The sequence below is a fragment of the Triticum dicoccoides genome, chromosome 7B (genome assembly GCF_002162155.2).
Source record: "Triticum dicoccoides isolate Atlit2015 ecotype Zavitan chromosome 7B, WEW_v2.0, whole genome shotgun sequence".
Classification (NCBI taxonomy): Eukaryota; Viridiplantae; Streptophyta; class Magnoliopsida; order Poales; family Poaceae; genus Triticum; species Triticum dicoccoides.
In genome coordinates this window covers 263,404,841-263,422,381 of record NC_041393.1, presented here as the reverse complement: position 1 = coordinate 263,422,381, position 17,541 = coordinate 263,404,841, and the positions used below count along the sequence as shown (strand labels likewise).

The window sequence follows — 17,541 nt, the reverse complement described above, 5'->3', positions numbered from 1 at the left end:
TCATATTGTTGGAATGAAACCAGCCACAGCAGGTTGAACAAGCACCCGGCCCAGAGTCTTGGCCTTCAAGCCAAAAGTTTAGACACAAAAGCAAAGATCAGAAAAGGAAGTACACTCCGAAACAAGAGCCATAACAAGCTTCTTCATCATTCTGACTGCTGCCCATCATCTGGATGTCCAGTCTTCGCATATGATTTAATCTCGAATTCGGGTGCAAAACAAAGCATACGAAAGTGTACTATATATGTCAACTCAAGAATCTGCTAAGCTCGTTACTAGATGCCATCAAGAAGCCTGTTTCAGCACAAAATGAGATCGAACGATTGACAAAAGAATTGGCGCTGGTACCAAATGATCTCCAGTTCTCCACGAACTTGGTTGAGATGATAACCAGGTTAGCTGCACTGTTTCTGTAGGCCTGTTAGGAATGGCAGGAAGAAGCAATGAAATGAGGGCACCGCGTCACAACCAAGACCTTCCTAACTGAATTGATGCTGGAAATCAATTGGGCCGGGCCACAAGGTACAACAGCCGTATTGAATTGTCCACCAAGCTGCTTGAACCAACCAAGACCTTCCTAACCAAATTAATGCGTAACAAAGGAAGCTGCTTCTTAACTCTCTAGGCCCTACAATGCTCCCCTGCCCTCATGTCTTTCAGCTACTGCACGGATCAGTACTCAGTACCACGGCCATGTAGTAAGCTTCGGAAGGTCGCACGAAACATCCCAAGGAACCCACTTGATGGTGGCTCTCCAGCTGACGCTGTCCTAAATGTCCCCTCCGTGTTGACGAAAGCTCAGACTTGAGTAGTTGTCTGAATAATGCTTCTGCCCAACATGGTACCACTGCCTATCATACTACTACATCGCAAATCATCTAACCACTTTGGCCTCCACAAGGACCCCGATGCACTAACTGCATGTCGACCCACCGATATCCAGTTCAAATCATTGCCTCTATTGCAGCCAACATCGCATGACCAGATTTATGGCCTTGCTACTTGCTAACTGGTGTCAAAACAAAATTACACGCAAGTCGTGGATCATAAGTTAACCTAACAAGCTAACACCATTCTGAACGCTCAAGCCACAATATTCTTCTTAATGGCCAGAACACATTGCTTTAGCTTGTTGGTAGAAGCAGAGCTCAGGAACAAGAAACCACACTAACATTGTTTGGCAAGGTTTAAACTTCCGTTATAACTCCTAAAGAGGTCTTCAGTAGAGTTGTAACATGACATGGGAGCCCATTTAACTAATTAAACTTATCGTGTACAGTAGTAATGAAAACTCTTAGTGCTAAAATCAAGTAGTATAATGCATTTGAAATTGATCGTTGTTGGAAGTGACAAGGTCATGGGCAATGAATAGAGCGGGATTGCATGTTTACAGAGTTGTAGAAAGTTCATTGACATCCTATGGAATTTAGACACCCATACTATCAGGATTAAGAAATGAAGAAGCAGATGTGAAGCTGTTTGTGATTAATGTCTTCCAAATCTAAATATGCTGTAATATTGTTATGGCAACTAGAACACCACAAGGTTCTTGTGTATCTGAAACATAGTACAATCAAAGGGAAATGTGGTTTACTGGTTAATTGTATCACCCGAGGGCGGATCGAAGCTGCAAGTTAACTGTTGGGACATTTCTATATTACACACCATTCTAGAAAATATGATGATAGCTGAAACATTTTGAGCCAATCACATAGCACCTGAAACAAAAAGGGGCAGGAGGAAAATCAGCAAAAACAACATAAAAAGCTTTTGTAAAAAAAATAACTGGAAAAACAAAAGCAGCATAATAACGCACGGAAGGGGCAGCAAGTTAGTAAATATGTTTATTACCTAATAAGGTACGTTGCTTCAAACACAATTCTACGTAAACTAAAGGACGGGTCCTACTATCTTGTACAGCTATCTCAAAGCTCAACCCACTATCTACGTACCAAGCTAGCAAAGATGGCTCCACCATGTGTGAGAGACAGTGGTCCTATGCATTTAGTCCTGCAAAGTTGCAACCACGTACAGATAGGAACATCCCACCAAGGGAGTTCATGGTCTTGTCCCCTAACGATTTCCTATCTATGATAATTGTGGAAACCAAGATGCAGATTTCCCACCAGACCTGCCCACTATAAATATATGATTATGGCACAAACCATCGACAGACACACACACACACAGACCGACTTTTTTCTCTGATTATTCCATCTCAGAGTCACAGCCCATCTCCTTGCAACAAAACAAGCAACCATGATCAGCTCCAGGAAGCTAGCTCAGCTTTCCAAGAAGTGGCAGGGCATTGGCGCCATCGGGCGGAGAAGGTTCGCAACATCAGACAAGGATATCCACCCATCATGCAGCTCAGTTGCAGGCAAGGGCCACTTCGTTGTCTACTCTTCCGACGGGAGGCGGTTCGAGATCCCCCTGGTGTGCCTCCGCACAACGGTCTTCGAGGAGCTCCTGAGGATGTCTCAGGAGGAGTTTGGGTTCACAAGCGATGGCAGGATCACTCTGCCTTGTGATACAACAATGATGGAGTATGTGATGTGTTTGCTCAGGAGAGAGGCCTCCCAAGATGTTGAGAGGGCACTCCTCAGTTCCATAGTGACGACTTGCCACCGCCCAAGCAGAGTGATGCAACCAAACAGCGGACTTAACCAGCAATTCTCTGTGCACAGCTCCTGAAAAACGAAGATCTGGCAGCTTCTTTCTTTTTTCACCTTCCATCTTTTTTTCCCGGACGTACTTTTGGAGCACACTTCTGTGCGGCTTTTTTCCAATTGTCCCGTGGATGTACAGATGGATGCATGTAAGAATAATCACATTGTGATTTCGAATACAAGGATCAAGCTTACCACATTGAAACAATATCTAACTACTTTTTTTTTCTCTCATTCTCAAATGCATCTAAATACATACTATCATTTTGTACTACAAGTAACACCAAGAAGACACACGTTTTAGAGCTATACAGCGAATGCAAAAAGGCAAAACAAACGAAAAGAAACTATATTGTTACTACTAGGTTGTAATAACATTATATTATGGGAAGGAGGGAGTACTGTTTTAGAGTCTACAATATTCTTGTATGTATGGATGCCATCAGAGAAGTGAGTTCCAATACCAAATGCTGTATGAAATTGTAAGCAGGAAAAATCAGTACCAAACCAAGTGTTGGCCTATTATTAAGGGGATCTTTTGCCTCTGTTTAATAATCTTTTCTCTGGGCAGCTTCAGCTTTTTCAGCTGAATTTTGGTACCATAACCCTTCTCCCTAAGAAATTAGAGGCTGTGAGATTGAGCAATTCAGGCCCATCTGTCTTCTGAATGTTAGTTTCAAAATCTTTACCAAGGTTGGGACTAATAGGCTCGCAGAGATTGCGCATGCTGTGGTACAGCCTACCCAAACTGCTTTCATGCTGGACAGGAACATCCTTGAAGGGGTTGTGGTCCTTCATGAAATGCTCCATGAGATCCACACGAAAAAACTGGATGGGGTTATTTTCAAAATGGATTTCGAGAAAGCGTATGACAAAGTCAAATGGCCCTTCCTTCAACATGCCTTGCGTATGAAGGGATTCGATGAAGCTTGGCAACGCCAGGTAGAGTCCTTCACGCAAAAAGGTAGTGTTGGAATTAAAGTGAATGACGATATAGGTCATTATTTCCAGACACACAAAGGCCCGAGGCAAGGTGACCCGATGTCTCCTATTTTGTTCAACATTATGGCGGACATGTTGGCAATTCTTATAGGAAGGGCAAAGGAGGCCGGTCAGGTGGGTGGCTTGGTGCCTCATCTGGTAGATGGGGGTGTCTCCATTCTGCAATACGCTGATGATACAATCATCTTTATGGAGCATGACTTGGTAAAAGCGAGAAATATGAAGTTGGTGTTATGCTTATTTGAACAATTGTTCGGATTAAAGATTAACGTTCACAAAAGCGAGTTGTTCTGCTTTGGTAGAGCCAAGGAGGAACAAGAGGCTTATAGGCAATTGTTCGGATGTGAATTAGGGGCTTTACCTTTTACGTACCTAGGTATACCCATTCACCATCGTAAGCTAACAAACAGAGAGTGGAAGTGCGTCGAGGATCGGTTTGAGAAAAAACTCAGTTGCTGGAAGGGCAAACTCATGTCTTATGGAGGGCGGCTGATTCTTATCAATTCGGTGCTCACGAGTATGCCGATGTTCCTTCTATCGTTCTTCCAAGTTCCAGTCGGGGTTCGGAAAAGGCTGGACTTTTACCGATCAAGATTCTTTTGGCAGAGTGATGATCTTAAGAGAAAGTACCGTCTAGCCAAATGGGATGTAATCTGTCGACCAAAGGACCAAGGGGGTCTGGGTGTTGAGAATCTTGAGGTAAAGAACAGATGCCTTCTCAGTAAGTGGCTGTATAAGTTATCTGTTGAGAAGGACGCAACATGGGCACAGATTCTTCGTAACAAGTATCTGCAGTCCAAGACTTTGTCACAGGTGACCGTGAGACAAACGGACTCACCGTTTTGGAAGGGGCTTATGAGAGTTAAGGCTGCCTTCTTTAATAGAACAAAGTTTATCGTCGGTAATGGTAACAATATCTGTTTCTGGGAGGATACTTCGCTTGGTGATACGCCATTGGCGTTACAGTACCCGTCCCTGTATCGTATTGTTCAACGACGTGACGCGCTGGTTGCGACGATTATGCAGTCTGTTCTCCTTAATATCCAGTTTCGAAGGGTGCTTATTGGTGATAGGTGGAAGCTTGGCTTCATTTGGTGACTAGATTGATGGAGGTTCAATTGGATCATCAACCCGATCAATTGTGTTGGAAATTTACTAGGTCTGGAGTGTTTACGGTTAAGTCGATGTATATCGATGTCATTAACTCTAGTGTCCTTCCTAGTTCCAAACATGTTTGGAAAGTTAAAGTTCCTTTGAAGATTAAAGTGTTTATGTGGTTTGTACATAAACAAGTCATTTTAACAAAGGACAACTTGGTTAAGCGCAATTGGACATGCTCTACTAGGTGTAGCTTCTGTGATCGGGACGAGACCATTAAGCACCTTTTCTTCGAGTGCCCGTTGGCGAGAGTCTTGTGGCGCACGGTGCAAATTGCCTTTAACATTACTCCCCCGGACTCGGTAGGTTCGTTGTTTGAAACGTGGCTTGCTGGGATAGAGTCCGATAGTGCTGGACACATTCGTGTTGGAGTATGTGCGTTGTTATGGGCAATTTGGAATTGCAGGAATGATTTGGCTTTTAACAGAACAACAACTATCCATTTTTTGCAAGTTTTATTCCGCGCTACGGCGCTGATCCGTTTGTGGTCCTTACTCACTCCGATGGCGGCCAGGGAGCATTTGGTTACTGGGTCTGTCCGGTGGGAGATGGTTGCGCGGGATATCTTCAACGGTTTGGATGGCGGTCATGTAATAGGTTAGGCGATTAGTTTTCCTATCTTTATTCTGCCAGCCGGTTGTGGCTCTGTGGCTTTTTGTCTGTTTGCGTTGAGGCTCTGTGTGAGCTTCCCTTTATTTTCTTTTCCAGACTTTGAAATATTGTCGAACCTATTTATTTATAATTATGCCCGTATGCATCGTTCTGATGCAAAGGCCGGGGAGCCCCCCCTTCTAAAAAAACCCAGCAAATCCAATTCTTTATACACAATTAACAAAAGATGCTGCTTCTGTAAACCTCCTACAAAATCTGGAGCCTACGGGCTGCAGTACTGATATTTGCCAGTATACCACTGAGAAGCTCATGAAGTGACTGACCTTCATAAGTTTCAAATAAAAATAATGAGCTTCATCATCCAAGGAAGCCCCTGCGGAACATCCTAAATAACCTAATTCTGCAGTATGTAAGTATCCAACCATCTAACCACCGCGTCTCAGCTAGGACCTCTGCAAGGACCACGAGTGCATGCGCCAACTGCAAATTGGCCCAGTACTATCCAATTTAAATCACATTGCCTCCATTGTAGCCAACAATGCATGGGTAGACTCATGGCCTTGTTTGCTCACCAACTACTGCCATTGATTACTACGCGTAAGTCCTGGACCATTTGCTCACCTACCAGATATACATTAGATTCACAACCAAGGAATATCCTCATTTCATCCATAGAATAGCATTCCAAATACAGAAAGCCTAGATCTGATAATACAATGTGTTTATTTTCAGTCCGTTCCCTCCTAAACCATAACAAGAACACGTTGCTTTAGCTTCTCAACAGAAAAATGCTTAAGCACAACAAACCACATCAATGACAAATTACTTGGCAAGGTTTTATAACACCCACGATGCGGCTATATCTCCCACGTGTCGAAGCACGACTTAAAGGCATAACCGCATTGTGGTTTGTCGCAAGAAGGGTCATCTTCACACAATCCCATGTAATGAACAAGAATGGGATAAAGAGTTGGCTTACAATCGCCACTTCACACAATGAACATATAATAAATCATACATCATTCAGAGTACACACATAGTCCGTCTACGGACGAAGACAAAAGAAAAGAAGATAACCCAACTGCTAGATCCCCGATCGTCCCAACTGGGCTCCACTACTGATCAACATAAAACGAAACATAGCAACAACCAAGGTCTTTGTTGAGCTCCCATCTGATCTCGGTTGCATCACCTGCACTGGTATCATCGGCACCTGCAACTGTTGTGATAGTATCTGGTGAGTCACGAGGACTCAGCAATCTCAAAACCCGCGAGATCAAGCCTATTTAAGCTTATGGGAAAGGAAGGGGTAAAGTGGTGAGGTTGCAGCAGCGACTAAGCATATATGGTGGCTAACATACGCAAATAAGAGCGAGAAGAGAAGCAAACGGAACGGTCGTGAAGCTAGCAATGATCAAGAAGTGATCCTCAACTCCTACTTACGTCAAACATAACCCAAAACCGTGTTCACTTCCCGGACTTCGCCGAGAAGAGACCATCACGGCTACACACGCGGTTGATGCGTTTTACTTCGGATCTGGTGTCAAGTTATCTATAACCGGACATTAACAAATTCTCATCTGCCTATAACCGCAGGCACGACTTTCGAAAGTTTATACCCTGCAGGGGTGTCCCAACTTAGCCCATCACAAGCTCTCACGGTCAACGAAGGATATACCTTCTCCCGGGAAGACCCGATCAGCCTCGGAATCCCGGTTCGCAAGACATTTCGACAATGGTAAAACAAGACCAGCAAAACCGCCCGATGCGCCGACAAATCCCGATAGGAGCTGCACATATCTCATTCTCAGGGCACACCAGATGAGACATCCTACGAGTAACACCAGCCCTCAAGTTTCCCTGAGGGGGCGCTGCAAAGGGCTCTAGTTCGGACCAACACTTAGACAAGCGCTGGCCCCCGGGGGGGGGGGGCTGAAATAAAGATGACCCTTGAGTCTGCAGAACCCAAGGGAAAAAGGCTTAGGTGGCAAATGTTAAAACCAAGGTTGGGCCTTGCTGGAGGAGTTTTATTCAAAGCGAACTATCAAGGGGGTCCCATAAATCACCCAACCGCGTAAGGAACGCAAAATCCGGGAACATAACACCGGTATGACGGAAACTAGGGCGACAAGAGTGGAACAAAACACCAGGCAAAAGGCCGAGTCTTCCACCCTTTACCAAGTATGTAGATGCATTAATTAAATAAGAGATATTGTGATATCCCAACATAATCCTGTCCATCATGGAGCAATCTTCAACTTCACCTGCAACTAACAATGCTATAAGAGGGGCTGAGCAAAAGCGGTAACATAGCCAAGCAATGGTTTGCTAGGAAGGGTGAAAAGGTTAGAGGTTGACATGGCAATATGGGAGGCATGGTAAACAAGTGATAGGTAACGCAGCATAGTGATAGAACGAAGCAACTAGCAAGCAAAGATAGAAGTGATATCGAGGGTAATGGTCATCTTGCCTGAAATCCCACAAGGAAGAAGAACGAGTCCAAGAAGAAGACAAACGGATGTAGTCGAACGAATCCTCACAACTCCGGAACGAAACAGAAGCTAACGAGAGAAGCAAACCGGAAAGAAGCAAACAACGTGGTAAACAACCATCACATAATCATGGCTTGATGCACAACCAAATATGATGCATGTCCGGTTTAATGAGGCATGGTATGGCAATATGCAAAAACAACACTACAAGTTAAGTGGAGCTCAATATGCAACGAGTTGCATATTGACGGAACACCACAATAATTATTTAGTTCTCTCTCGTTTAGGTACAACAATATTAAATGTTATTAAACATGGCAAGGGGTGAAGCATAATTAAACTAATTATCTAGGCAAGTTTAAATGAGGTCGGAACCAACAAACAACAATTCCGGAAAGTCCCCATGATATTTAGTAGTTTAATGCAAACACAATTATAAACATTTTAATTGTTGTTATCATGATGCGGATGACATATACAAGTTTATGCAATTTTATGAAAACGTTAACATGAGCATGTTATGAAGCATTTGGTCACCATGGCGGAACGAAAAGGGTGCCACGGCGGCGAAACAAAAATGGTGCCATGGCAACACATCCGAAAATGATGCCACGGCAACATATCGGTTCCGGTAGCTCACAGAGATACCGGTGCAAAAGGAAGTGAGCGTGAGCGAGTCATGCAAGATGGTGGGGTGATCCCGGATTCCGGGTGTCCCACATAACTGTGGCATGGCTTACGGCAAACGTGCAAGGAACAAACGGGCACGGTGCAAACATACGATTCATCTCATACATGCAAGGGCATCTCATCATGGTCGTCTCGGGTTATACCTTCGAAGCGTGCATTTCGGAGCGGATCAAGTTCGTCAAGGGGAGTAGACGTTCTCGTGATGTAGTGGAAGTAGTTGTTCTCGCGACGGTAGTGGAAGTAGTGGTTCACGGACGTCATGGAAGTAGTCATTCGCGGTGACGGTAGAGGTACTCGCGATCTTGGCGACGGTAAATGTACATCTCGTAGTGGAAGTAGTTGTTCATGTTCCGTAGATGTTCGGGGTCACCACAAGGAACTTGTCGCATCACCGAGCGTAGTCGACCTCGGCATATCCGAAGGGGTACTTGTCGGATCCGAGAGGTACTTGGCGAAAAGCATGTCGACGGTAGTTGTACTCAGGTCGTAGAGGAACTTGATGCATCCGAGGTCTTCGGGTTCGTAGTTGTACTTGTCGTTCGGAGTCCGGGTCTTGTCGGTCCAAAACGAAGGAACACCAGGGCCTCGATTGGCAGCAGCAAGGAGGCGATGGAACAGCAGGCTGAGGAAGACGCGGCGCTGGGTTGGGCCTTGGCGTGCTAAGGCTGCTGGTAGCCTGAGCGAGCGACGCAGAGGAGGGCTCGAAGGGAAGCAGGGGCAGTGGCATGGAGCTTGACGGCGGGGACTTCAAGCGATCGAGGAGGCAGCAAGGGGCGCAGGACGGAGAGGCAGATGCGGGCGAGCGGAGACGGGGCGGCGTCGGGCGCACAGGGCGAGGAGAAGGGCGAGGAGGTCCTGGCACGGGGACGGCAGGGCGTGTGGAGGCGACGGACGGGCAGCAACTCGGGGAGCTCCTGCTCAAACCCGACCGCGGAGGGAGGCACGGGGCTGCAGGCCTCGAGCGGCGAGGAGGCACCATGGAGGAGAGGAAGGAGGCCGGCTGATGTGCAGGAGGAACAGAGAGGATCGGGCGTGAGGCACGGGAGCTCCTCTCCCTGGCTGGCTGCGGCATCGAGGGAGAGAGCGAGGGAGATGGGATCGGGCGAGGAGGTGGGGGTCGGGCGCTGGGTACGAGCGATGCGGTGCTGGAGGGAGGACGAGGGAGATGGAGATCGAGCGGAGGGGAGGCTAGGGTTAGGTAGCAGCGTGGCGGCTGGGCCTGAGAGGCCGGTTGGGTCGGCCCAGGTGGAGAGGAAATGGCCAGAGGCCTGGCTGGGCTCTCTCTCACTACTAAAAGAAAAGAAAAAAAACGGAGATTAAGAAAGAAAAGAAAGAGAGGTTAGGGGAAGAAGTTGGACACACGGATAATTTTCCTGGGCTCACAAAAATGAGTTTGATCCAAGAAAAATAGAAAGACCATGATTGCAAGATTTAAATTCAAACTCATTTGAATTTAATTCAAATGGGTTTGAACTAGGACTTGATAAAAGGAAGGTCCAAAAATGTTCGGATTTTTGGTGGAGCTCCGGAAAATGACGAAAAACTTTATGGGCAAGGTTTGAGGTCAAGAAGTGAGATAACAAAGGCATGGAGAATTATTTTGCAAGTGGGTTATTGTTAATTCCAAATAAATGGAATAATTTTATTATAGCTCCCTAATATTGGGAGGATATGTTATAAAGAGAAGTCACCATTGTGAATATCCCTCGATTTAAATGGACCGAGGATCCATACCATTTATTTAGATGAGTTTTAAAATTAATGATATGATGGCATGATGACATGATGCAATGCAAGAGATGACATGATGAATGCACAAACAAAACAAATCACACGACAAAACTCGGAGTAGCTGGAAGTCTTCTGGAGCGTCGGTCTCGGGGCGTTACAACACTCCACCACTACAAGAGGATCTCGTCCCGAGATCTAGAATGGCACCGGAGAGAAAACGTAAGAGGAAGAGAAGAGGTAAAGCTAAGTTGCTTCTTCGACCAATGAGTGAAACCAAAGAACCTTGAGAGGTTGAAAAGTTGAAAGAAAGAACACAACGGAGTTGAACACAATTGAGAGAACTGCGGTAGAAAAATAGAAACAAGGAACACCATGTGAACCTTGGAGGCTGCAAAGCTATGAATGACGAGTACAATGGACAAGAAGGAATTGGAACCACTCTGGTTGAAACAAGATAAACACGGGACAAGGAAGAACAAATTCTGACAGCACTCCGATTGAAAAGAGGCGCATGACTTGATAAGATGAAAAGAACTTGAAGAGATGACACAACACTTCGGTTAACTGGATAAGCCCGAAAAGAACACGATCCTCACAATTCGCGATGATGAGTGAAGAGAGCAACATCACAATGCCTCCGGAAGAAAGAATAGAAGATAGACCATTGGAATAACAGAATGGAGAAGAAAATGCCAACTTCTGCCACAAATGAATTTGGAAAGCACCCTTCCAAGAAGGTTATAACGGAGTTGTTGGAAACCAACAACGAAACGAATAAGCTTGTAGTGGGCTTATGGAAAACATCTCAAAATTATGAGGTGACAACCGGCCACTAACGGAAACAATTGCTTGCTTGAGATCAACGAAGAGATGTAAACTGCTTTTGCCGAGAGGATAGGAGAAAACTTGGATCATTGATAAGCACCACAAATAGCAACAATCCTTAGGGAAGGCTTTAGGTGAAATATGACACAAGATAACTCCAATGAAGAGATTAATGGATTTAAAATACCTCGTTCTTGACAACATGTGAATCATGAAACATGAAGGAAATTGTCAAGAGTGACATAACACCATCTCAAGAGATAAGGTAGGAAGAATTGCACTTCGAAATGCAAGAAGAAGAATACTTGAACTCCTCAGAAAAAAAAACATGTGTTGAGCACCATGTTTATTTTAGAGTAAAACTTGGCGGATCATAACTTCGAGAGAAATCTTGAAGACAATTGAAGAATGAAAAGAATCCTTGACGAACCACCATGTTGAGCCTCCATGAAGAACTCTGGTAATAAAAGAATGATAGAAAGAAAGAGAAGTTGAAAACACAAGGTGAAGCCTTGCAATGATTTAGAAGGAGTTTCGCGACGATATAACCGAGAGAACTTGGAACTCCAGAAAGAAAAGATGAACTACAAGAAGCCAAGAATTACTTCATCATGAACAATCTCCGGAAGAAAATAATTGAATCACCTAGAGGAAATAAGAATAAGATTTATTGTATGCTTATCCTTCATCAAATTAAATTGATGACAAGCAATGGATTTGGCATACTACTTATTCTCGTAGAAAGGATTAAGAGAGATATAGCACAAACTTGAGAAGGTATTGATGGAACCATCGGTGGGATTTGGAAACAACAAATATTTGATATGATAACGAAGGAAATGAAATGTTGAACGAACCACCAAAATTGTTGAGGCACTTCGGAACAAAGAAGAATAGAAATGATGAACCAACGATGAAAATATTTTGAAAGTGATCTTGGAGAAAGAATATGACTGATGAAAATTCATTCTTACATCAAACTTGGAAATGAATTTGCGAATGGATCCTGATAATTAGAAGAGTCAGGTAAGATCCTGGGAAAAGACATGTGGGTTAGGGCCCACTCAAAAGAAAACATCATTGAACGATTGATTGAAAGGGGGGATTGCACCGGTTGAATTAAATGGCTTGAATGAGATAACAACCTCAAAATAACTTGAACTGATTGAGAATGGAAACACGAATCTTCCGAGATATCTTGAGCACTCCGAATAAGAATAGAGAGAGGTGAACAATTATGAGAGGCACCGACATGGGATAGCATTTGAACGAGGATAAGGATATGATCAACACCGAAAGCTTGAGGTAAATCCACCGGAGAATAAAAGAGACAAAGAATAATAAACTTGAAGCTCGTGAGCATCTTCACGAGGGATCACCGGATCAGAACATTGATTGAAAAGGTTGAAGTGACTTCACATGAATAAATGGATACTTGATTAAAATATATGAGTCCTTGAAGAAAAGGGTGGGAGGGCGGGAAAACAAAGACAACTTGGGACGGATGAAACAAACACCGGTGGGAAAACTTAGAGTTGATCTTGTGGATGGGGAGAATGATGGGATCATCTCGAAGAGAATCGCACCGGTTGGAAAAGAATTAACATGATGACCTCGATGATCAAGAAGGATTAGTATTCACATAGCAATATGAGAACACCGTTTATGAAAGGTATGGATTCAACATTTGACTTCGAAGCAACTTGAATACCACAAATAAAACAAAACAAAGGATTTGGCTTGCAGAATAAGCCGGAACAAACATATGATAGAGATTCCGTCCGAAATTTTCGTGGTGGGGCCCACACGGGCTCGAGTGTACAACACCATCATGTACAAGGCAGTGCACATGACATACGAAGTGTCCCTGAACCAGCATAGCCAATGGTTCTTTAAGACACAACGAGACCACTGTAAAAACGACCGTGGAAAGGCGGACCACTAGACGTCAAATCCCAATCTCGTATCATGCATCTGTCGAAAAGATATTCTAGGAGCTACTTGGATTCCCACCTATAAAACTCCCGAAACTTTCTGGTTATGCAATCTGGTGTTGGGGATACAGGGGAAGAAATATATATCTCACCCAAAACTAACAATCCCTACATCCAAGATGTATCCATCCGTCAACACATAACCAAGAAACCTTCGGAAATCGTGTACCTCAACCTTCGAAAAGCATCCGTTATACGAGCTATGGCAATACTCCCGAACTCCCGCCCTAGTACTGGGTGGCGTCGAGGTTATCTCACCAACAACTGCATAAAAGAGATTTTCGATGTCGGCAAAACTCAGGTATTCGAGAACTGCAACGATAAAATTGTGACGACAACACCTCGGAGGTCAACTCCCCGGGTCAATGCCACATAATAGACAGGAGGCACCAAGAACAATGTTCTCGTCACAAAACCATCGTAACGATTCCAAGATACCCGCGTGATCCTAAAAAAATTTTAGTGAAATTTGAGGAGAGGAAACTCAAAACATCTACGTCAGGAGACCTCACCAGATGCATCCGAGGTCTTCGGGTTCGTAGTTGTACTTGGCGTTCGGAGTCCGGGTCTTGTCGGTCCAAAACGAAGGAACACCAGGGCCTCGATTGGCAGCAGCAAGGAGGCGATGGAACAACAGGCTGAGGAAGACGCGACGCTGGGTTGGGCCTTGGCGTGCTAAGGCTGCTGGTAGCCTGAGCGAGCGACACAGAGGAGGGCTCGAAGGGAAGCAGGGGCAGTGGCATGGAGCTTGACGGCGGGGACTTCAAGCGATCGAGGAGGCAGCAAGGGGCGCAGGGCGGAGAGGCAGATGCGGGCGAGTAGAGACGGGGCGGCGTCGGACGCACAGGGCGAGGAGGTCCTGGCACGGGGACGGCAGGGCGTGTGGAGGCGATGGACGGGCAGCAACTCGGGGAGCTCCTGCTCAAACCCGACTGCGGAGGGAGGCACGGGGCTGCAGGCCTCGAGCGGCGAGGAGGCACCATGGAGGAGAGGAAGGAGGCCGGCTGATGTGCAGGAGGAACAGAGGGGATCGGGCGTGAGGCGCGGGAGCTCCTCTCCCTGGCTGGCTGCGGCATCGAGGGAGAGAGCGAGGGAGATGGGATCGGGCGAGGAGGTGGGGGTCGGGCGCTAGGTACGAGCGATGCGGCGCTGGAGGGAGGACGAGGGAGATGGAGATCGAGCGGAGGGGAGGCTAGGGTTAGGTAGCGGCGTGGCGGCTGGGCCTGAGAGGAAATGGCCAGAGGCCTGGCTGGGCTCTCTCTCACTACTAAAAGAAAAAAAACGGAGATTAAGAAAGAAAAGAAAGAGAGGTTAGGGGAAGAAGTTGGACACACGGATAATTTTCCCGGGCTCACAAAAATGAGTTTGATCCAAGAAAAATAGGAAGACCATGATTGCAAGATTTAAATTCAAACTCATTTGAATTTAATTCAAATGGGTTTGAACTAGGACTTGATAAAAGGAAGGTCCAAAAATGTTCGGATTTTTGGTGGAGCTCCGGAAAATGACGAAAGAATTTATGGGCAAGGTTTGAGGTCAAGAAGTGAGATAACAAAGGCATGGAGAATTATTTTGCAAGTGGGTTATTGTTAATTCCAAATAAATGGAATAATTTTATTATAGCTCCCTAATATTGAGAGGATATATTATAAAAGAAGTCACCATTGTGAATATCCCTCGATTTAAATGGACCGAGGATCCATACCATTTATTTAGATGAGTTTTAAAATTAATGATATGATGACATGATGACATGATGCAATGCAAGAGATGACATGATGAATGCACAAACAAAACAAATCACACGACAAAACTCGAAGTAGCTGGAAGTCTTCTGGAGCATCGTTCTCGGGGCGTTACAGGTTTAAACTTATGTTCGGATCTTAACCGTTGATCCTTCCTGAAGAGTATCACCTGAAGCCATGTGAGCAATAAACCCTATAGTGGTATGGTAATAAGCACAGGATTGGGCTGCATGCATACAGAGCCATTGGGAAGTTTGACAAAATCCTGTGGAATTTAAACAACCTAGACTAGTGGTAGAAACATAGCTGTATTTATGTATGTATGTAATTGGTGTTTTTTAAGTCTTAACGTAAATAACAGTAGTACTGCTTGGCCAACCCCCGTGAGATGCTGGAAAATATCAAAATAATCAGACCACAAGGTTTAAATAGTAGAATCTAAGCGGAAATACGAGTTTTTGTACCTGAATTAAAAAGTTTAAATAGGAACATGGAACCTCTAGTTTGCTCAGATTATTGTATTACATTTACATGATTCACCTTTCTAGAAGATGTGGTGATAGTTAAGTCATCTTGAGTCAATCACACGACACTTGCAGCGAAAGGGAGATGAGGAAAATCAGTAAATGCAGCAGAGTAACTTCTCTAAGATTTCCTGAAATGGTAAGATGGCGGAATGATGCAATGCACCTCATGTTAAGATAACACTGAACATGCGCAATGCAATAAGATAATGAATATATTTACTGACATATTGGCCCTTTTATATGCTATTAAAATGATGCAGTTTTTGTGTGCCTGGTTAATTATCAAGCAAGTTAAAGGGCTGTACCCAATGCTTTGTACCGCCGTGTGCGCATATTAAAGCTCAACCAGCTGTGATGATGAATTATACACTTAGCCAGCAAAGATGGCTCCACCATGTGAGAAAAAATGGTCCTAGGCAACAAATCTTGCAAGTTGCAACCACAGATAGCAACATCACACCAAGGGAGTTCATGGACTTGTCTCTGGAACACTCGGTCTTTGTGATAGTTGTACAAGATGCAGACCCTACCATGGCACACACGCCCTATAAATACGTGATGATGGCACAAACCATCGCCACACACAAGCTGACCTTTTTTCTCTGATCATTTCTTCTCAGAGACACATTCCATCTTCAAAATCAAAACAAGTGATCATGATGAGCTCCAAGAAACTAGGTCAACTTTCCAAGAAGTGGCAAGGAATCAGTGCCATCGGGCGAAGAAGGGTCACAACAACGGACAAGGATGTGCACCCATCCTGCAGCTCAGTTGCAGGCAAGGGCCACTTTGTTGTCTACTCCTCCGAAGGGAGGCGCTTCGAGATCCCCATAGCGTGCCTCCGCACGATGATCTTCGAGGAGCTCCTGAGGATGTCGCAGGAAGAGTTTGGGTTCACAAGTGAGGGGAGGATCACACTGCCTTGTGATATGACTATGATGGAGTATGTAATGTGTTTGCTCAGGAGAGAGGCCTCTGAAGATGTTGAGAGGGCGCTTCTCAGCTCCATAATAACAACTTGCCACCATCCAAGCAGAATGATGCAAGCAGCCACTGGACTTCACCAGCAATTTGCTGTGCGCAGCTCTTGAAGAGTGAACGTCTCCAGATTTTTCTTTCTGTTTTTATGTTCCATCTTTTTTCCCGGTTGTACTTTTGGAGCACACCTTTTGTGCAATGTTTTTCCAAGGGTGCCGTACTGTGGATGTACAGATGGATGCATGTAAAAATAATCACATTGTGATTACAAGAAGAAAGAATCAAGTTTAGCCCATTGAAACAGTATCTAGTGCTACTACTGCTAATGTAGTTTCTGCACTGTATTAGAGAGGCCACCACAGAAGCCAACTAGGAATCACATGAAGAAACTAAGAAATGGATGGCATGTGAGATGCTGGAAAATATCAAAATAATCAGACCACAAGGTGCAAATGGCCGTAATGAAATTGTTGAGCAAGTTGCCTGAACAACCAACAACCTTCCTAACCGGATTAATGTCTTTTTTTAAGTAATGTACCCTACTAGCAGACCCAATCCTCTATACACCATTAACAAAGGATGTGCTTCGGTAGGCCTTGTAACATCCCAAATTTTCAATTTGGAATGTTATGTATAGGTCATCATATGCATATCATATTGACCCACAGAGAGAGTTGGGGATTTCATTATTCTCATGTTTGAATTTTCTCAAATTTGTAAAGAGGATCATTTTGGTTTTATTGTTTTTCTCTCTGAATATTTCCTCTATTAAAATAAAAGAGAGGGGATAAAATGACTTCTCCAAAATAAAAGAAATATTGGAGGAAAAATGTTAAAATCAAATAAATATTTTAATTGGATTTTATTGCTATTTTATTTGGATTAGAAAAATATGCATTTTTCAAAATTGCTTTAGTAGCCCAAATAAATGTTCACTTTGTCCGAAATATTATTAGAGGACCGTGAAAATTTATTTCGGGATTTTTGGACTCCTTTTGGTATTTATTTTATTTATTTTACTTCGTCCGTATAAAAAATCGCAACCGACCTACGGGCCGTGCCCGAGCCGGACTCTTCCGGCCGGCCCTTTAAAGGGCGAGCCCGAGGCCCCGCCTCAG

At 44.5% G+C, this 17,541-nt stretch overlaps 2 protein-coding genes across 2 annotated transcripts; both read left to right on the top strand.

Moving 5' to 3' along the window:
* Nucleotides 1-2,185: 2,185 nt before the first annotated feature.
* LOC119339199 (auxin-responsive protein SAUR36-like) lies at nucleotides 2,186-2,879 on the top strand. Its single transcript, XM_037611341.1, has one exon. The coding sequence runs from the start codon at nucleotides 2,260-2,262 to the stop codon at nucleotides 2,692-2,694; it is 435 nt and encodes a 144-aa protein (XP_037467238.1). The 5' UTR covers nucleotides 2,186-2,259; the 3' UTR covers nucleotides 2,695-2,879.
* A 13,165-nt stretch (nucleotides 2,880-16,044) lies between these two features.
* On the top strand, nucleotides 16,045-16,708 carry LOC119336120 (auxin-responsive protein SAUR36-like). The gene has a single exon (XM_037608141.1). It carries the CDS (start codon nucleotides 16,102-16,104, stop codon nucleotides 16,534-16,536), a length of 435 nt encoding a protein of 144 aa, XP_037464038.1. The 5' UTR covers nucleotides 16,045-16,101; the 3' UTR covers nucleotides 16,537-16,708.
* The last annotated feature ends 833 nt before the right edge of the window (nucleotides 16,709-17,541 follow it).

What these genes read in the sequence shown, in the direction of transcription:
- LOC119339199 (XM_037611341.1), top strand. Translation starts at nt 2,260, where the DNA reads ATGATCAGCTCCAGGAAGCTAGCTCAGCTTTCCAAGAAGTGGCAGGGC.
- LOC119336120 (XM_037608141.1), top strand. Translation starts at nt 16,102, where the DNA reads ATGATGAGCTCCAAGAAACTAGGTCAACTTTCCAAGAAGTGGCAAGGA.